This window comes from Temnothorax nylanderi, unplaced genomic scaffold, assembly GCF_030848795.1.
Source record: "Temnothorax nylanderi isolate EJ_2023f unplaced genomic scaffold, tnyl_v1.0 TNYL_tig0507_pilon, whole genome shotgun sequence".
In the NCBI taxonomy this organism is placed as follows: domain Eukaryota; kingdom Metazoa; phylum Arthropoda; class Insecta; order Hymenoptera; family Formicidae; genus Temnothorax; species Temnothorax nylanderi.
In genome coordinates, this window is record NW_027249569.1 from 19,939 (window position 1) to 41,100 (window position 21,162).

The 21,162-nt window shown below is 48.9% G+C and overlaps 4 protein-coding genes across 4 annotated transcripts; 3 read left to right on the plus strand and 1 right to left on the minus strand.

The window, feature by feature from the left end:
* Positions 1–716: 716 nt before the first annotated feature.
* Positions 717–2,573, plus strand: LOC139783507 (uncharacterized). Its single transcript, XM_071722684.1, has one exon. The coding sequence runs from the start codon at positions 717–719 to the stop codon at positions 2,571–2,573; it is 1,857 nt and encodes a 618-aa protein (XP_071578785.1).
* Positions 2,574–2,720: 147 nt separating this feature from the next.
* On the minus strand, positions 2,721–3,119 carry LOC139783508 (uncharacterized). Its single transcript, XM_071722685.1, has one exon. The coding sequence runs from the start codon at positions 3,117–3,119 to the stop codon at positions 2,721–2,723; it is 399 nt and encodes a 132-aa protein (XP_071578786.1).
* Positions 3,120–15,083: 11,964 nt separating this feature from the next.
* LOC139783510 (uncharacterized) lies at positions 15,084–16,154 on the plus strand. Its single transcript, XM_071722686.1, has 2 exons — positions 15,084–15,361; positions 15,413–16,154. The coding sequence occupies exons 1-2, from the start codon at positions 15,084–15,086 to the stop codon at positions 16,152–16,154; spliced, it is 1,020 nt and encodes a 339-aa protein (XP_071578787.1).
* A 2,892-nt stretch (positions 16,155–19,046) lies between these two features.
* On the plus strand, positions 19,047–20,444 carry LOC139783511 (stromelysin-1-like). Its single transcript, XM_071722687.1, has one exon. It carries the CDS (start codon positions 19,047–19,049, stop codon positions 20,442–20,444), a length of 1,398 nt encoding a protein of 465 aa, XP_071578788.1.
* The last annotated feature ends 718 nt before the right edge of the window (positions 20,445–21,162 follow it).

Here is a 21,162-nt window from a genome sequence, read left to right on the forward strand (position 1 = left end):
ATACGCGTGAAAAGTTGGCCGCTCACAGCGTCGACTGCGGCCGAATGAACGACTGCGCCATCGTTCTTCCGAACGAGGACGATAAGTGGCTGTCGTTCGACAATCACGACAGAAAGGAGTGACTCCCCTTCGTAGTGTACGCGGATCTGGAGTGTCTTCTCGAACAGCGGGAGAGGGAGAATGCCGAAGAAGGCGCGAAAACGAAAAGATACGCTTATCAGCGTCACCTACCGTTCAGCCTGGGCTACTATCTGTGCTGCACCTACGACGATACCGTATCCACGTACAGATATCGTCGCGGCGACGACTGCGTTTCGTTGTTCGTGAACAAGCTTCGCGTTCTCGCACGTCACGCAAAGATTAAATTCTCCACCAATATATCGATGGTAGAACTTACGGAGGACTAGAAACTCGAATTTTGGCGCGCGACGCATTGTCACGTGTGTCGGAAAGCGTTCCAACCGGAGGACAAGCGCGTGCGAGATCAATGTCATCTAAACGGACGGTACCGAGGTCCGGCGCATTCTCGTTGCAATCTGAATTACAGAAACGTGTACGTGATTCCCGTGTTCTTCCACAATCTGTCGGGTTACGACGCCCACTTTATCATCGAGAAAATCGCAAACGATTTTGAGGGTGGGGTCGATCTCCTGCCGCTTACGAAGGAAAATTACATATCTTTCTCGAAGACCGTTAAGGAGACGCAAACGGACGGAATGTATAATCGATTCGTGAAGCTTCGATTCGTAGACTCGTACAAATTTTTAGCCGCGAGTCTCGAAACCCTGGCGTCCTATCTGGACAAGGACAAGCTGAGAATAACGCGCTCGGAGAACGCGGATTGGAGCACGGAGGATCTCGATCTGCTCACTCGCAAGGGAGTATTTCCGTACGAGTACGTCGACAGCAAGGACAAACTGCGGGAGACCGAGCTTCCACCGCGCGAGGTCTTTTACAGCTCCCTGACCGACGAGACCGCGAGCGAGAGCGATTACGAGCACGCGACGAGGGTCTGGCGACGTTTTCGCGTGCGGGATCTCGGCGAGTACAGCGATCTGTATCTCAAGACCGACGTGCTTCTTCTGGCGGATATCTTTGAAAATTTTCGGGACACGTGTTTAGCGAGTTATGGGCTGGATCCCGCGTATTATTATACATTGCCGGGGTACACGTGGGACGCCATGTTGAGGTACACCGGCGTGCGTTTCGAGCTGCTCACCGACATCGACATGGCGATGTTCGTGGAACGCGGAATACGCGGCGGCCTCAGTCAATGTTCGCTCAGGTACGCGCGAGCCAACAACAGGCACGTACCGACGTACGACTCGTCCCAGCCCACTACGTATCTCATGTATTACGACGTGAACAATCTGTACGGTTGGGCTATGGGCGAATCGCTGCCGTACGCGAATTTCCAGTGGCTCGACGACCCCGAGAATTTCGACGTGACGACCGTGCCGACGGACAGCGAGGTCGGTTACATTCTGGAGGTGGATCTCGAGTATCCGCCGGAACTGCACGACGCCCACGCGGACCTGCCGCTGTGTCCGACGCGCGATAAACCGCCCGGTAAGCGGCAGGAGAAACTGCTCGCTACTCTCTACGACAAATCGCGCTACGTAACGCACTATCGAAACCTGCAGCAATGTCTGCGACTCGGTTTGCGTCTGACGCGCGTTCGTCGAGTGCTGCGATTCGCCCAGTCACCGTGGCTTCGCGGCTACATCGAGCTGAACACGACGTTCAGGACGCGCGCGAGCAACGAGTTCGAACGGAACATGTACAAACTGATGAACAATGCCGTCTTCGGCAAAACGATGGAGAACGTGCGCGCTCACGTGGACGTGCGTCTCGTGACGCGATGGGACGGGAGATACGGCGCGGAGGCGTTGATCGGCAGGCCGAACTTTCACAGCAGAAGCGTCTTCTCGGAGAATCTGGTCGCGATCGAGCTGCGGAAGCTCGAGGTAAAATTTAACAAGCCGGTCTACGTGGGTATGTGTATTCTCGATATATCCAAGACGCGTCTCTACGAGTTTCACTACGACTACATGGCGCCGCTCTATCGCGACCGGTGTCGAATTCTGTACACTGATACCGATAGTCTGATCTATTCGCTGGAGTGCGAAGACGCGTACGAGCGTATGAGACGCGACATAGACAGGTTCGACACGAGCGATTACGCGGAGAATAACGCGCACGGTATGCCGCGCGTCAACAAGAAGGTGCCCGGTCTGATGAAGGACGAGAACAACGGCGCGATCATGACGGAGTTCGTAGGCCTCAGAGCGAAGATGTACACCTACAGGGTACTCGGACGCGACGACACCAAAAGAATAAAGGGTGTTAAAAGAAACGTAGTCGCGAAGAAGATCACGTTCGAGGATTACGTGGCGTGCTTGCGGGACGCGCGCGAGCTGAGGACGCGCCAGTCGTGCATACGCTCGACGTTGCACGAGGTTCACACCGTGTCGGAGCAAAAACTAGCTCTCAGTCCGCACGACGATAAGCGATACGTGACGTTGGACAGCGAGGAAACGCTTCCGTGGAGACATTACGGAATACAGTTGTAAAAAAGAAACAATATCATGCGCTTTCTAAAACTGTTTTATCGTAGAAAAATCAATAGCACGTAAGAAACAAACCAATGAATGTGTAAATTTTTTTTATTAACAATAAAATACACAGTGCGCGTATTTACGAATGTCTAATTATTTCTGTTACACTACAGACTTATCTATCCAGGAATTGTGCGAACTGTCCATCCCCAGCCACTTCACGTACGCTCGATTGCCGCGCTTACGCAGGACTTTTTCCACGAGATAGACGTCGGGATTGGAGACGCGCAGCAACTCGTGTTCGTAGAATCCTCCGGCTATCGCTTCTCCGCGAACGTCTTTCAGCAGATACGTAACGGGATTGGTCCTTTGTACTTTGGCTACGCGAAATATCTCGGTGGTCCAATTGGGAGTGTAGCCCTTTTCGAAGATCGTTTTGAATTTGCTCACTCGCACCGGATCGTCGACTCGAAATCTCGCCGGTGCGGCGATCTTCGCGCGACTGTACACCGTACGCAACAGTTTTTCGGCGACGGTGGGCGTCACGTCCGCCGGACGCATTCCGATCGTTCTGTGTCTGCGACGATTGTAATTCGACAAGAGGCGCGGCAGCGAGTCTATCCATCTGTACGATCCCTGGAGCCATGGTGTAATAAGACAGGTGAAACATTGCGCATAATGGCGGTGGCTTGATGGAACAACCAATCACATTTGGGTCCAAATGCAACCGCGAAATTTGAATACAAAATTAATGACATGAATAAAATATAATGACATGAATAAAATAAATGTAAAATTAAGATTTGCAATCAAGTACAATATATAAATATACCTGAAATAATAAGAAATGAGTAAAAAATAATTCTCGCAATAAGAAAAATTGTTGTCCATTTTCATAAATATATTATATATATATTCTCATTTTATATATACATATAATAAACATATTACTTTACTAAAAGAAATAAATAAACGAAATGTATTAATTGTTTTAGTGGTTCAAACTTCTCTTTTTGAAGTGGAGATAATTCAATTGCCTTGTTCCAATAACACGTATGGCATGATATCCTAGAAAATAAAATCAATAAATATAAGCGTCAGAATTTTTAATTGAGAACAATACGTATTATTCTATACTACTGCCAGTTTTCTCCTAATCTCATATTTTCTTATTAGCATACGTATTGTTCAGAAACAGATAAATGATTATAATCCATAATTTTACCTGGATCAAGTTATGAGTTATTTTTTATATTATATATCAATTTTTTTTCTTGACCCAGCATAAATTATGCATATAGATTTCAAAATTAACAGTTGGTACCTGAGAATCTATAAAATATATTTTTTAAAGAGATAATTCCAATACGTTTTTTATATTTTAGCGTCCATTGCAATATTTTTCTTATTGCATATTTTATATGTCTTTTTGCCTCTCTTTTTAATCAAATTACTGTCGGCAATTTCTTTATTTATTACTCTTAATCGAATATATGTTCGAGTACGTACAAGGCATGCAATTACTTTTCTGGGAAAACTATTGCCAATTTTTTTACATACTATGTCTGTTAACTTATCAAATATATATTTTTCTTTATTAAAGAAATCGCCGTGGAATTGCACGAATTCAATATTCATAATTTCTGCTGCTCTTTGGAATTCTGGACTAGGATACATGCAGTTTCCTCGGGATATAAAGGAAAGCCAATCAGGTGGCATATGAGAAAATGTTTTAGTAGGGGAACCCAAAGTGCTATACGAATTCCGAAAACGGTGTGCAACATAACCAGCAATGTACAATAAAGCATTTTGTTCTATTATTTCATTTGCTGTTATTTGTTCAAAATTTTTTAATAATTGTAATTCTTGTAAAGTAGGTTCGTAACTACTTAAGTTTATTGCTGAAAATGAAATAATAATAGAAAGTACCGACATGAACAAATAGAAAATTAGAAACATAATTTAACAATACAAAATGTTAATTGTATACTAAACCAAATAGAGATAAATAGCTTATTAGTGTTATTATATATTTATATTTCTATTTATAGACAGACATATAATTTAACTGTCAGCTTACCCATCGGTTGTAGAAAATAGAAATAACAAATTAATAAAGATAAACATTTCAATTTTTTTACCTTTACTGTTTTCTGCCTCTCTCTGTTCTATATCATTATCTTTTCCCATTAATATTTCTTCAATTTCATTTTCTATTTCCTCTTCTTCAGACATTTTCATAAGCATTTCTTTTTCTTTTTTTTCTTCATTGTCATCAAAGACTTCATCATTTACTGATATACCAAGTGAACATGATGGTTCATACACTTCATCATTACTCGTATCTTCCATATTACTAAGAATTGTGGAACTGTTATCTCCCGCAGTATTTTCGCCTGATGAAATAGAATATCCGGAATGTTTCCCTAGTATGTACCACTTTAATCGATTTTTTAATTCTACAGGTGTCGGGTGATCGTTTCCTCCACCCATCATTCTCAAATATGAAAATAAATTTTCCAGTACGTCTTGATTTAATCGGTTCACAGATCGGTGAACAGATATTCCATTTGGAACGCCTCAGATGAATATTTTTCTTTAAGATATAGAAACATCTCGACTAGAGATTTGTTCGATATTAAAATTCCTTTTTGGAATTGTAGTAATGTTAACCTTTCTCCAACTCGCATTTCTGCTATAAATTGATTCATGTTATCAATTATTTTATTTTGGTCTTCTAAATTTACTCCGTATGCATGCGAGCCATTATGACCATATTTCAGTTTGCTGTTGAAAATATCGAACCAATCATTGAATAATTTCAGCACATTAGCAGTTTCTTCCCAATAATTACAAGCAAGTAATTTTTTTTCTCCGCACCACTGAATTGCTGACGCATTTTTATTTGAAAAGACTTGTGCTGCCATTCTAACGTTTTGCCTCTGTGTTCCTCGGACATCCAGGTGTGCTCTGCTTAACTTGTAAGCTATTTTCAAATCTCCAGCATTAATTGCCAGTAACTCCTCCAAACAGCTCTTGTTCAATAATTTTTTTTGCACTTTAAAACCAGAGTCAAATAAGTTGTTTCTAGCCAATTTCAACAAGTGAGGAACATCTGCATAAAAATATATTTTTAAACTGTTATCAGCTGGATGTGCAATATAATTTAATTTCTCGATGTCTTGTTTCACATTTCTTTTTCCGGAATGTGTTGAAATATTTATTCCAACGTTCAATTCGTTCCACAATTTCATATTTGTAGGTCCCATGTCGCACGTTACAGCTACAACTATATAATTTATTTCGTAAAGACTTTTTAACACTGTCAGCAAAGTATCTGCAGACATTGACTTATCAAAGTCATAGTATATCGGCTGTTTTCATTTATCGAATAGTCCTCGGACCATTATGAATTGGCATGTTTTATGTGACCCATAAATTTTTTGTTCTTTGCGATCCAAGTCTACTTTATTTGATATATATAATTCATCAAATGTTAATACAATTAATCTTTGTTCTATACTTAAATTCTGTCCTTTTTCTTTCATTATCTTAAGGACATCTTTCAAAATTCCGGGTGGAATGTTGAAAGATGAACACCACTTATGTAGAGTTGTTAAACACGGTAGTGGAAATTTTTTTACGTCTCGTAAATATCGGTATGCCTTTGGACTTAGCGATCGTAACGCTATAGCAGATGTAATATCCTCTGGCGTCCATCGAATCCGAACATTCTCATTTTGCGACATTAATATTTTAATTTGTCCAATAGTAAATACTTTTCCCAAAACTTTATTAACCATTTCTTCCACCTGTTTCTGTTTATCAAATGCCATTTGATCATTGGTATTCGACTTTTGCACGAGATTTGTTTCTAATTCTTTAATATGTAAACTTAATTGTTGATTTTTTCCAATAAGTTCTTGTCGTTCCTCTAAAAGTTTATTTTTTTCTTCTTCTGCTTTTTTCAATAGCCTCAGTAATGTTTCTTTATTTTGATCTGTTTCGTGAACAATTATTTTATTTCTGCAAAAAAACACAATTGTATTTTAATATATCGATATATGTATATATGTAATGAGAGAGAGAAGAATGTAATGAGGACAAAAACATATATTTGTGCATACGTTGTGCTCTCTTCTTCTGCAACATTTGATTCAAAAATATCTCCACTTTCGAATCTCTCCTTTGCATCTTTTTGCTGTTTTGTGTTTTTCGTAGTGATTGATACATCTTTATGTATCTTGATCAGTTGTTTTCCTTGTATGCATTTTAAAAGTTCAGTATTTGTCGACATACTTGTTCTTTCTCTGAAAAAGTTATTAATGCGACTACACCTGTTTTATAATATGTCTAATGTTCTTTTCATTTCCTCAGAAGTACATGTATGTACATATTTTATAAGCTATCCTATTTTACTTTAAGATACTTAAGCATATAGAATTAAGTACTTATATATTCGGTCCTAAAACGATTTGCATATATTTTTCTCAATGAAGTAATAGTATTTCACATTGTCACAGTTGAAAAAGTCATTGTTACATTACTATATAACTCAAATGCGCATAGTGCCTCTCAATTATGACAACCTGAAGTGCTGTAATTTCATTAGGAAAAATATACGTAAATCGTTCAGAGACAAGTGTAATATTTACTTGTTAAAATATTACGAAAAATACCTCTATACTTTAATGCATAAGGTGGTACACACACACACACACACACACACACACACACACACACACACACACACACACACACACACACACACACACACACACACACACACACACACACACACACACACACACACACACACACACACACACACACACACACACACACACACACACACACACACACACACACACACACACACACACACACACACACACACACACACACACACACACACACACACACACACACACACACACACACACACACACACACACACACACACACACACACACACACACACGCACGCACGCACGCACGCACGCACACACACACACACACATTTATAAATAGGAAGTACTACTTACGCTAATTTTATCTTTTTAATTGCTATTATATTTGTTTCATCTCTAGTTTTTCTTCGTCTTTGTTCCACGTTTAACATTAAAGTAGGTATAGAATTCTTTTTCAACCTACACATCTGTTTCTTTGGTATATTCGTTGAACGTGGCTTTGTACACTTTATTTCAAAACAATCCTCTTTAAAATGAAGATTGCATATTCTTGCTAAAATATTAACAGGTTAAAAACAAGTAATATTATACACATACGCACACATATACTTACCAGAATCAATTTTGATTTCTTTTTCATTTCTTCTACAGGCTTCAAGCCATTGCTGGCGTATAGTTAATTCTTTTGGGAAACGAAACAATTTTATATTTCTTGTGTACGTACAGTCTGTGCGACTTTTGCAATTGTGCACACAACACGCTGGCATGGTTTCTATATGTAGGAGAAAAAAAATAATATATATTACATATAAATAGGTGCTTTCCATTTACATCAAAACTCAGATAAATCTCACTTGTGACGTCATAACTCAGTTGAATGAACGTTCCTTTTGATGCTGGCAAGTGAGATTCAACTGAGTTTTTGTGACGCTACAGCACACGATCGAAACCGTGTGCTTTAATGAGTCTAACAGACTCAGATTAAAAGTGAGGTTATTAACCTGTATTGTTATGGGATAGTTTTATCACCAAAATAAGCAGATATGACGTCATTTATCCGTATCTCCTATGACCCTCTACTCACCCTCAAAAAATTGGCTTGTCAATCCGTTTTGTAGATATTCGGTGTTTTTCGAGCTAATTTTACTGGCCTATTAGTATTTAGATTTAAATATGGTTGATCGAGATCCGTACTACTGCGCATCCACGGAAATGAATACCTGTCTCATTACGTCATTGTTTAGCTCACCACTAATTTCACGTATTTTTTACATTAATCTTTCACAAATCTTAATTAGAAATCCATTTTAATTATATATAATTGTTTGCGTATTCAAATTTCGCGGGTGTATTTGGACCCAAACGCGATTGGTCGAAGCGCGTACTACTGCGCATCCACGGGAATGATTCACCTGTCTTATTACACCATGCCTGGAGCGTGAAGAGCTTCCACATGTCGTTTTTCAACGTGCGATTGAATCTCTCCACCACCGACGCTTTCATCACCGAATACGTGGAGTAGTGATTCACCTTGCGCGCGTCGGCGTTGTAGAATTCCTTTCCTTTGTCCGTTTGCAGATTCCTAGGGTGTCGCGCGTCCTCGCGAAAGATCTTTCCGAGAGCCGTCGCGACCTCCTTTCCGCTCTTAGTCTTGAGCGGGATCGCCCAGGCGTACTTGCTCAGCACATCGATGACCGTCAGAATGTAATTGTGACCCGCGTTTTTGCGCGAATAGGGACGCATCTCGACCACGTCGGCCTGCCACAGGTCGTCGTAACCGCGCACCACGACGCGGCGGCGAGGAAAGTTTTTTCGCGCCGGCGCGTGCAATTCCTCCACGAGTCTCCGTTTTTCCACGCTCATTGCTCAAGAAGGTTCAATATACTCAGAATTCTGGCGATCTGGATTTCGTGCTTATCCACGGTATTCTTCACAGTTACGAACTGGCTTCTAAATTCTCTTATCAGATCTTTGAAGTTCTTTCTGAGCTCCGCGATCGCTCCCTCGACGTAACCCATGTTCGTCGCGTCGGTGCCGACCTCCGGCGCGGCCACGCGTCGTATCTTGCGCTCCGACGCGTCGTAGGAATCTTCGCGCAAGAGAAGCGCGTCGTTTCGAAACGTCGCGATTTCGTCTCTCAAACCCTGGTTCGCGTTTGTCACGATGACGCCCGTGAACTCTCGATCGACGGTGTTCTTCTTCTCGATCTCTTCGATCACGGCGCTCTTGAACCGTTCGATCGCGTCCTCCACGTAACTCCTGTTCGTCGCGTCGGTGCCGAACTCCGGCGCGGCCACGCGTCGTATCTTGCGCTCCGATGCGTCGTAGGAATCCTCGTTCAAACGGAGCGCGTCGTTCTTCAGCGTCGCGATTCCGCCTCTCAATTCTTCCGTCGCGTCGTTCTTCTTGATCTCTTCGATCACGACGCTCTTGAGCCGCCCGATCGCGCCCTCTACGTAGCTCTTGTTCGTCGCGTCGGTGTCGACCTCCGGCGCGGCTACCCCTCGTATCTTGCGCTTTCTCGCGTGGTAAGAGCCCTGACTCAAGCGGAGCGCGTCGTTCCTCAGCGTCGCGTCGTTCTTCTTGATCTCTTCGATCACGACGCTCTTGAGCCGCCCGATCGCGCCCTCTACGTAGCTCTTGTTCGTCGCGTCGGTGCCGACCTCCGGCGCGGCTACCCGCCGTATCTTGCGATCCCGCGCGTCGTAAGAGTTTCGATTCGAGAGAAGCGCGTCGTTCCTCACCGCCGCTATTTCGCCTGTCAATTTTTCGGTCGCGCTTCTCTTCGATCGTCCGATCGCGTCCTCGACGTAGCTCTTGTTCGTCGCGTCGGTGTCGATCTCCGGCGCGGCTACCCGCCGTATCTTGCGCTCCCTCGCGTCGTAGGAACCCTCGCTCATAAAGAGCGCGTTGTTGCGCGTGTAGTTACGCAGGGATTCGATCGATGAGCGTAATCGCACCGTGGACGCACCGTCGATTCCGTCACCGTTGCTCCGATTTGTCAAAGACATGCCGAATTTGTTCACGGACATCGCGCGCGCAGGGGAGGCGCTGGAGAGCGCGCGATACGTACTGCCGTCGCGATCGACGCGACCGATCAATTTACGACGAAACCGGCCTCGCGAAGTTCCTCGATTATCGACAGAATTTCGTTGTCGTGAGCGTTGTTGCCGGCCCGACGAGAAGCGTCTAGCAGTCGAAGTCGATCGACCAGCTCGTTGGGATCGTCCCAGTGAACGTAATCGATCGCGTTGTCGGTCAGTCGGATGGCCGACGGTAGTCCGGCGCCCTTCGTAGTCCCAACTGTGTGAGACGGGTGTACGAGCGGCGCTATTATTTTTGTGTACTTGTGTCCCCTGTTACCCTTGACAGACATGCCGGCGCTGCGACCGCGTTTGTGAGCGCTGGTGGCGAAAAGTATACTCCTGTACGTTCGTTTGTCCTTCTCCGTGTAGACGCGAGCGTTGGGAATTCGCATGAAGATCAACTCGTACAGACCGCGCGTGCCCTTGTACCGTACACCGTGGATGATCACGGAGTCATCCGGGGCCACGTCAAATCACTTGTTACCCAGCATCGTGCCGTGCTCGCCGAGATACACTCCGTAGACGTGGTCGATCTCCTTTTTACTGTCGCCGCTCAGAAGAGCGCTCACGTACTCCCGCCCTAACGGTCCTAGTTAGCTATTCAGAGCGTCGCGACCTTCCGCCGTGCTCAAAGACTCCCTGACGGACGTCTCTAGCGCGGGGGGTGGAGTCGTAGTCTCCGAGACGATCTCGTGTTCTCTGGGTAAAAACCGGACCGAATCGGCGTGGATCGGCGTGGAGCTCGCGATAGTCGTCGTCGCGGGAGCCGAACTCAACCGTGCTGGACGCGACTCTCCTTTTTTTCTCGCGGTCGTCGTTGTCCTTATTGGTGTAAATACGTCGTCGACGTCGTCGTCCTCCCCGTAATCGCGCTCCGGGTCGGCGCCTGCATGGTCGTCGTCATCACCGTAGTCACTATCCTTCTTCGCTCTCTTCGTCGTTTTCATCTTTCTCGCGAGCGTAAAGCTGCCGTCGTCGTCGTCGTCGTCAATCTTGCCCGGTCCTTTACCCCTGCGGTCCACGTCATCGGCGAGCCGTTTCAGAGGTTTGACGATGGGCTCGTACCTCTTTTCCAGAGCGATCTCGCTCTCCATTTTTCCGACCCTGAGAGCTGCGTACTTCCTGCAAATCGAGGCGCGCGTTTTGGCTATCTCTCGCGCGGTCCTCTCTTCCGCGATCGCGCTCATACTCGCGTCGTTCGGCGAAGCGCACTGATTGGCTCTACAGCACGGCAAAGTCGTGGAACCCCCGTCTGTACCGTCCGCCTCGCAACGCGCTGTCCTTGTCTATCACGGCGAAACCGTAGGTGTGTCGCCAACACTCGCGACAGAAGGCTCGAAACTCGTTGTTCAACATGTCGATGTTCACGTGATTGTCGTACACGTGCCGCAGATTGGTGCCGTCCTGCCTGAACAGGATCATCAGATTTTCGTTATCGCGCACGAGATGTTTCGGTATTTTGGCGTACGTCTGACAGAGATAGAAGCAATCGATATTCGAATGTCGACCCATAGAAAAGTACTCCCTCATTCTGTCCTGCTTGTCGCAGGCCACGTCGTCAAAGACGAAGACCGAGTCGGGAAGCGCCTCGTCGGGCGAAACGACGTCGCGATTGTCGGAGAACGCGCGATAGCTGATCTCCTCCATAGGATCGAACAATCGTTCGAGATATCGATACTTCGGTTGTTGCAGAGATTTTGAGTACACGTATACGTTCTCGAAACGAAGACCGTGCGCTTGTTCCAGCAGACTCACCAGAACGTTCGTCTTACCGCAGTTAGAGGGACCGCAGATGATGCAACGTACGACGTTCGGCAAGAGAGGACCGTGTCTGCGCGATTCTCCGTTTCCTCCCTCGGTCGCGCCCGAGCTTGCCTGCGTTTTGCGATCCACATTCGAGACTCCTATCGTCACCGACTGTCGCACGAATCGCATTGCGCCCTCTCTCTTTCGCTCTCTCTCTTTCTCGGTCTTTTCCGCAAGCGCGCGCTCGTTCGCGCGATGAACGCGCCCGAGCGCCGGGGCGGGGAGGGCAGCACGGACGTCGTTTCGTTTCGTCGCGCGTGCGCAAACGCTTCGCGCGCAAGTATAAGTAGCGCGAGCGCGTCGTCGTATCCGTAGAAATTCGATCTCAAAAGCAACGAATCGTTCGCGCGCGCGTCGGTGATCGAGATGTTTCCCATCCTACTGACGGACAGGCGCGATATTCTCGATCTAACGGCCGAGGAGCTGGAATTCGTTCCGAAGATCGTTCTGTTGCGTAAATTTGAGAAATACGTGCAACTGCTGTGGGACCGTTTGCCCGAACATATAAAAGCGGATCCCGAGGTGCAGAGATATCGCTCGTGTATGGAACATTACAATCGTCCGTGGCAGCGAACGCACATAGACGGTCCACCGCCGCTCGTCAAGGACTGCTACGAGTGCAACCGCGCGCTCGCTCTGAACGGTGAGTCGTCGAACGTTTCCGTTCGAATTGAGAAGAAGAAAAGACCCTCCCGCAACCGCGACCGAATGCGCGGCGCCGGTCTACTCGATCGCGCGATAAACGCTCTTCCCTTCGAGCTGCATATACCCGGCTATCAGTTTTGCGGACCCGGTACGCGTCTAGCGAAGAGACTAGCGCGCGGCGACAAAGGCATCAATCCGTTGGACGCGGCGTGTCGCGAGCACGACATAGCGTATTCGCGAAGCGGCGAGCTCGCCGAACGACACGTCGCCGATCGACTGCTCGCCGAGAGGGCGCGCGAGCGCGTCACCGCGAAGGACTCGCCGGTCAGTGAGAGACTCGCCGCGGCGGCCGTATGGGCGGCTATGAAAGCGAAGACGAAACTGGGCATGGGTATGGAAAGGAAAAAAGGAAGAAAGAGGACAGGAACGGGGAGAAACGCGAAGACGAGAAGGAAGAGGCGGAGGATACTTCCGACGGCGAAACGCGGCGGCTTCTTGCCTTTTCTACCGATGTTGGGTGCGCCCGGTTCCTTGATCGGTGGCGCGGCTGGCGTGGCCAAGGCGGTGAGCGCCGGCAAAGCGGCGCGACGGGAACTCGAGGAACTGCAGCGACACAATCGCGCGATGGAGGGTCGCGGGTTGTACCTCACGCCGTATAAGAAGCGCGGAGGTAACGCGAGGAAAATCGCCGAAAAAAAAAATTTCGCGGAAGAAGGCGACGTTAGCGGCGACGTCGGATCTGCCGCCGTACGGCGTCACGACGAACGAGCAGCTCGATCGATCGGCGCGTCGCCTACGCATACCGTTCTTCCGTGGGGTGTTCATGCGCGACGCTCTGCCGACGAGGGTGCGACACGCGGAGTGCGGCATCGTGAATCTCGACGACGCGGCGGGTCCGGGCACGCATTGGGTCGCTTACGCGAAGAAAGGGAACGCGGCGATCTACTTCGACGCGTTCGGAAATCTCCGCCCGCCGAGGGATCTCGCGCGATATCTCGGCGGTGGCGGCGAGAGCGCGATCGTGACGTACAATTGTCGCGCGTTCCAGACGTTTGAGCAGAAAATCTGCGGACAGCTGTGCCTGCGATTTCTTCGCGAGATCGATTGGGGGAGCGGTGGCGAACGATCGACGTTCTCCCGCGATGTCACTGACGCTCACGTTAACCGGAACCAGCAGCGTTCTCACGGCGAGTCACTTTCCCGCTTTGGATCTGAGCGACGGCGAGTACGAGCTGGGTTTGGCGACTTTTGAGACGTACAATTCGATACCGAACGTTACGCCGGCGAACAATCAATTCTACTTCGGCGAGGACGACCGGAAGGGTCGTACGAGCTGCGAGCCGTGAGCAGATATTTGCGCGCCGCTCTTCTTCATCGCGAACGTCGCGCCCGCGAGAGAGAGAAAGAGAAAGAGAAGAGAGAAAAACTGCAGGCCGATGGCGCTGGACGGGTAAAAGAAAATAAACGAACGGAGAAGAACGACGACGACGATAACGACGACGCTTATCGCATATACGAGGACGAAGACGACGACGACGACGACGGTTATGGCATATACGGGGACAACGACGGCAAGAACGACGACGATGACGGCGGCGATAGAACGATACTCGCTCTTCGCGCTAACGAGAATACCATGAGGAGCGAAATAAAGTGCGCCTACAGAGTGAATTTTACAAAACCGAACAACATCGGTTCTCTTTTGGGTTTCTCGCGCGATCGTATCCTAAAACCGAACAAATGGTACGTTTCCGACGGACCGGTTGACGTTATGAGCGTGAACATAATTCGCATCGAATGCAGCATCACCACGGGAGCGTACAGCAACGGACGCTCGGTGCACGCGATACACGAATTCGCGCCGAAAGTTCCACCGGGATATAAACTGTCGGAGACTCCGACGCAGATCATTTACCGCCCGATCGTCGCGCGAAACGTCACCGATATCACGGTGCGAATCGTGGATCAGAACAATCGATTGATCGATTTTCGCGGCGAGGAGATAACGATTAGACTGCACGTACGTCGTCGCCGCAGTTAGTGTGTGTGTGCGCGTATCTCCGCGACCTGAAGAGAGAGAGAGCGAGAGGGATGCTCGTTCTGAACGGATCGAGCGCGGATTGTACGAACGAGCGAGCTAGCCCGTTCTACGACGTAATCGAAAGCGTAAGGAAGAGAAGAGGTGGTGGTGGTCAAGGAGGAAAGAGAGCCGTTTTCAGCAACGCCAACGTCAGGTTCCTACGATCGCTGGGTCTCGCCGTGAGAAACGCGTCGTTTCTACTTCGAAAGGAAAGACCATGGCCGACATCCTGAGTATCGGCGGTGAGCCGATCTTCGACGAGCGCATCGTCGGAATCGAGACTCACACGTATAACCCGTACGTGAACACGACGTTCGGGCACAACGACGAGATACGGATACCCATACAGCAACAGGATCTGTATACGCTGCCGTGCGACAGTTTTCTGTACGTCGAGGGACGACTCTATGACGACGGCGCGGGCGCGACGACGTCGGAAGCGACGGATGCTCAAAGGCAATACGCGAAATTGGTCAACAACTGCGTGGCGTTTATGTTCGACGAGATTTGATACGAACTCGACGGCGTGGAGATCGACCGGTGTAGAAACGTCGGCATAACCAGCACGATAAAGAACTACGCGTCGCTGACCGCCGAACGAGCCAGGAGACTGCAGAACGCCGGATGGAGTTATCCGACGAACGAATCGAATCTGAACAACGCGTCCCGTCAATTCAACTTTTGCGTACCTTTGAATATTCTTTTGGGTTTCTGCAAGGACTACAGACGCGTGGTGATAAACGCGCGACACGAACTTATCCTGATACGCGCTCGGAACGACGTCAACTGTGTCGTAGATCCGAAAAAAACCGTGCCGAGAGATCCCGCCAAGGATCCTAAAATTACGCTACTGAAGGTGCAATGGCGTATGCCGCACGTGGCGTTAAACGACGTGACTAAATTGTCGCTTTTGCGAACGTTGGAGAGCGGACGATTTCTGAGCGTGGGCTTTCGCTCTTGGGACTTGTACGAATTTCCTCTGCTGCAGAGCACGACCAAGCATTCGTGGGCCGTGAAAGCCGCGCCGCAGTTGGAGAAGCCGCGATACGTCATATTCGCGCTGCAGACCGGACGGCGAAACGAATTCACGGAGGACTCCTCGAGGTTCGATCATTGCGCGCTCGCCAACGTGAAATTGTATCTCAACTCGGAATTCTATCCCTACGACGACGTGAACGCGGATTTCGAAAGCGACAAGTTCGCCGTGCTGTACGAGATGTACGCGAAATTTCGAGGAGCGTACTACGGGGACAGTCGCGACGACGCGCTCTTCTCCCCGCGCGAGTAGCGCCGCTCGTGGTAATCGATTGTTCCCGCCAAAACGAAGCGGTGTAGAGCGCCACCGTGGACGTGCGCATCGAATTCGAATGCAAGGAAAACGTTCCGCCGAAGACCACCGCCTTTTGTCTCATCGTTCACGATCGCGTCATCGAGTACGGTCCGCTGACCAATGTGGTGCGCAAAATCATCTAGCGGAAATGGCGATTGTAGGATACCACACCCCGGAAACGGGAGATATATATAAAGACGGGGATCCTTCGATCGTTCCTCAGATCCCGTTAAGAACGAGCAGTTTGAGCGTGAATTGTTCGACGCGCACCGACTCGATGGCCGCAGCGGCAACGACGATCTTCGTCGACCTGCAGGGATTCGTGGTGAGCGACAGATTCGTCGCGAAGGAGGTGGCCGTGCTCCGAAGCAAGACGCGCGAACTCGCGCATCACGTGTTTCGCGCGCCGATGAAGTGGGACCTCCTCACGAACGCCGAAAAAGCAAGGGCCAACTGGCTGATGGCGAACCATCACGGCCTCCGTTGGAAAGACGGGGACGTGGACTATCGCCTAGCCAGGTCGATTATTCGACGCGCGGTGTGCGACGACCTGGGCGAGAGAGAAGAGACGCCCAGTGCGCGAATATACGTGAAAGGCCTCGAGAAGAAGAGGTGGCTGGAGGAGATTCTCGGCGACGTCGACGCGACGATCGAGACCATCGACGCCGAGTACGACGACATCGATCGGCTGGAGTTTCTTCGCGCCGATCGCGCGTTTCGCTGCGGACGCCATCAACGGTGCTGCGCGATGGAGAACGTGATGAAGTTGCGCGACTGGTGAAACGAGCGACGCGAGTGTCTCTCCAGCATCGACTCCACGGATCAAATATAAATGTGTATCCATCCATCCATCTATATATGTATATATTTTAATCAATAACAAAAAGATCTATCTATCTATCTATATTTTAATCAATAAAAAAACTGATGCAAAATCAACGAACGAAGTTATTCATCCTCCTCGTCGTCGTCGTTGTTGTCTTCGTCGTCGTTGTCATCATTGTCGTCGCAGCATGTATCGGGACGCTTCGCCGATGAATCGAGTCGCGCGGCGTCCCGATACATGCTGCGAATCCTCACAGCGTACAAACGCATGTGGTTCCTCGATTTTTTTAACACCGATACGATGAGTCCTCTTCGCAAAAAATACATATTATTACTAAATATATAAATGAATATATATAAGTGGATTTATAAATAAATATATAACTGAATATATAAGTGAATTTATAAATAAATAGGTAAATAAATAAATAAATATATAAATAAATATATAACAATATAATTTTACATTTACAAACTTACATTCGATCGAACATCCGTGCGTCCTCGTCGACGCGGATCGTGACTTGCAGACAGGGCGGCGCTCCATCGACGATATTTCTGAGGCGATGCTGCAGCTGCAGCACCGCCTCGTGTAAGTCGTCCGTAGCCCTAGCTACGGACGTTGCCTGGATTTGCGCCAAATCGCACACTCCTTTCAGTTTGGATATTTTGTCCATTACGTGTTCTTAGGAAAAATTCACGTTACTAGCTCGAAAAACTGTGAACGAACTACACCCGAGTCTAGCCTCGAGTCCTTATATATATCGAGGATGTGCAATCGAAGAAGGATGCGGAATCAAAGAAGGGATGTGCAATCATAAAGGATATTGCGTGTGTAATTAAAACTATGTAAAAAATTGACCTTTGCACACAGGAAGAAATGCATTTTTCTAATCAAACCGACTCATCCACCGGAATCGTCGACGCATTTCTTCCACCCCGAGACCCCCGCCGCCACCTGTCCGCGCTATCGGTAGCGAGCATGCCCTACACGGGCCCTACACGGGCATGCTCGCAGCGTGGTAACTGCTCTACCGAGTACAACACCCCGCCAGGTACCTAAGTCGTCTACAGACGATTCCGAGTCTCGACATCGAACTCGCGAAACTCATGTTCGACCGTTAGACGCCGTGCCGTCGTAAGCGGTGAGATCCCGACGACGGGCAGAGGCGCCGTACGGCAAACCGGGCTCGTGCGACGACCGGGCCCGCGAGGACCGGCCGCCTAGTAGTGTGTCACATTGTTTTGAGCCTTTCGACTTACGAGACTTCTAGAGATATCATTGCCACCTTTGACTAGAGAGAACACGGCCTTAGAGGCGTTCAGGCATAATCCCACGGATGGTAGCTTCGCACCACCGGCCGCTCGACCGAGTGCGTGAACCAAATGTCCGAACCTGCGGTTCCTCTCGTACTGAGCAGGATTACTATCGCAATGACTGGTCATCAGTAGGGTAAAACTAACCTGTCTCACGACGGTCTACATACTTACACAGTCGCTCGTATCGCGACGCATCGTCATCGTCCATAAAAGAAGCAGGATATTGTGTAATGAAAACTATTTTTAGAAACTTTGCACACAGGAAAAAATGCATTTTTTTTTATCAAACAGACTCATCCGCCGGAATCGACGCATTTTTTCCACCGCGAGACCCCGCCGCCACCTGTCCGCGTTATCGGCAACAAGCGTCACCGCGTGAACCGCGCGTCGCGATCGCGCTTATATCGCGAAACGCCGTTATCGCAGTTCCGCCGTTTCTCTCGCTCTCTCTCGCCCTCGACCATGTAGCTCGCGCGCGTAATCGCGTTAACCGCGTGTTTTATCGCCGCGAGGTGCGTCAATCCCACGGATGAGAATTACGCACATACGATCGATTACCTGCGGAAATACGGATATCTGACCGAAGTTGTGGACGCGTTTCCGGCTCAGAGACGAAACGACGTTCTTCGTAACGCCATCGAGGAATTTCAACGATACTACGGTCTGCCCGGCGATGGAACGCTCGACGACGAAACGCTGTAATTGATGCGTAAACCGCGATGTGGTTTCCAAGATATCCTGAAGCACGGAACGGCGGCGAGTCTATCAAAATGGCCGAGGACTCACCTGACGTGGGATTTTTACGTAGCCGCCAAAGAGGAGCTGAATACCGCGCGGGCCGCGTTCGACCTGTGGTCGCAACATTCGGCGTTGACGTTTGAACGCTCCGAAACGAATCCTGACATTATAATATCTTGGCGAACCCGACGTCACGGTAACACGAATATCAACGTAAACGGCCCAAATTGCTCGGCCAAATTCGACGGTCCCGGTAACGTGCTGGCCCACGCGTATCTCCCGACGAACGAAGCGGGATTCGTCTCCGAGGTGCACGTCGACGGTGACGAGCCGTGGCATATTCACGTCGGTAAAAATCCCTCGAATACGTTTTCCCTGCATTTCACGCTGACGCACGAGATCGGTCACTCTCTCGGATTGCCGCACAATGAGCGCAAGACCTCGGTGATGTTCGCGTACTCGCCCGACAAGCAGTATCAGGTTAGGCTCGACAGATTCGACATTATCGACATTCAACGTTTGTACGGTGAAAAACTGACAAACGCGCCCTCACAGACGCCGCCGCCGCCGCCGCCGCCGCCACCGCCGCCACCGCGGTCACGGCCGCCGCAACCATCGCCGGACCTGTGCGCCCTTGGTCGCGTAAACGCGATATTGATTTTGGAAAATCGAATATACATCTCGTACGGGCGTTACGTTTGGTCGATCGATCTGGACGGTAGGACGTACAATGGACCGTTAGCCCTGTCGAATCACATGAGCTTTCTTCACGACAATTACACGCACATAGCTGCCGCCTATCAATCTCCGTCCGGTGATCTCATGGTGTTCGTAGATAATTTGGTATACATGGTTCAATATCCGGAATTTTCTCTGAGGCCAAAATGGGCGAAGACCTTGCGAGAACTCGGATTTCCCGCAGATGCGAAACTCAACGGAGCGGTAAACACCCATAGAGGCCGTTCCTTCGTGATGTACAACGGTAACTCGGTGGGCGAGATAGACGAATGTACGAAGAAAGTCGTCAGACGTACGCCTCTCGAGGCGACGTTTCCCGGAATACCGACCGGCGTGACGTCGATCTTCCGATACGTCGACGGCAATCTGTACTTCACCACTCGGACGCAGTTCTACAGATTCAACGAATTTACGAAAACCGTCACGGCCGCCGGTAAATTCGATCTACGGATGCTGAATATCGTCTGCCCTAAGACCGAACTGTTGCAGCAGTTGCGCGATCTTCTCGATCGAATCGTACGCGTCGGCGATTTAACGTCACCGGCGAGCGATTCGGACAACGACGACGACGATGACGGCGGCGGCGGCGTTCAGCTTTACAATCGCCGTATCCGCCGAAGGAAGTAGAGGACTGCGCAAATCCCCACACCACACCGCACATCGCGCGATATAAGTGAGAACTTTTCTACTTATACCGATGTGTTCCCGCCAAAGCATCAGTATTGCATCGTCAGCTGAATACGACGCGTCGAAACAGAAATCAGAAACGAACGATACTGCAACGCGCGTGCGAAATGTTCTCGACGTTGGCCGATCGACCCGCGCTGAGGGATCTTACCCCTCGCGAGACGGATTCGGAGGTGAACGACAACGGCAAAAGACGAAGGATCGAATCGACGGACGATCATCATCAGCATCATCATCATCGGGAGTCGCGTTCCAGCTCTCACCCCCCCAACGACGTTCGCAACCCCGTCGTCGCGCCTGCGGTGCGCATCCTGGCGACCCGTTATCCGCTGACGACGACTGGCTACAAATACTTAGCCATCGGTGTCACGGTTAAGTCACCGTGGTACGGTATACCCGCACCTTCGTACGTGGATATCGCCCTGGGAGATAAGCAAGGCAAGGAGATCTCTCTGACGCTCGATATGTGGAAAGGACTACTCGAGCGCAAACACGACATATTGGCGTGTCTACGATCCAACCTCGTCGATGGAACCCGCCCCCCCTCGCCAATATCGATCGGAGACCTGACGCTGCGATTTGGATTGATCAACAACCTGTCGATCTTGCGTATGGAACTACCCAACGCGGCTCGTCTGGCAATGTCGCTCGCCACCCT

Coding starts and splice junctions, on each gene's coding strand:
- LOC139783507 (XM_071722684.1), top strand. CDS start 717: ATGTATAATCGATTCGTGAAGCTTCGATTCGTAGACTCGTACAAATTT.
- LOC139783508 (XM_071722685.1), bottom strand. CDS start 3,119: ATGCGTCCGGCGGACGTGACGCCCACCGTCGCCGAAAAACTGTTGCGT.
- LOC139783510 (XM_071722686.1), top strand. CDS start 15,084: ATGGCCGACATCCTGAGTATCGGCGGTGAGCCGATCTTCGACGAGCGC. Junction 15,362..15,412: donor AACAACTGCGTGGCGTTTAT/GTTCGACGAGAT, acceptor CGACCGGTGTAG/AAACGTCGGCATAACCAGCA.
- LOC139783511 (XM_071722687.1), top strand. CDS start 19,047: ATGCGTAAACCGCGATGTGGTTTCCAAGATATCCTGAAGCACGGAACG.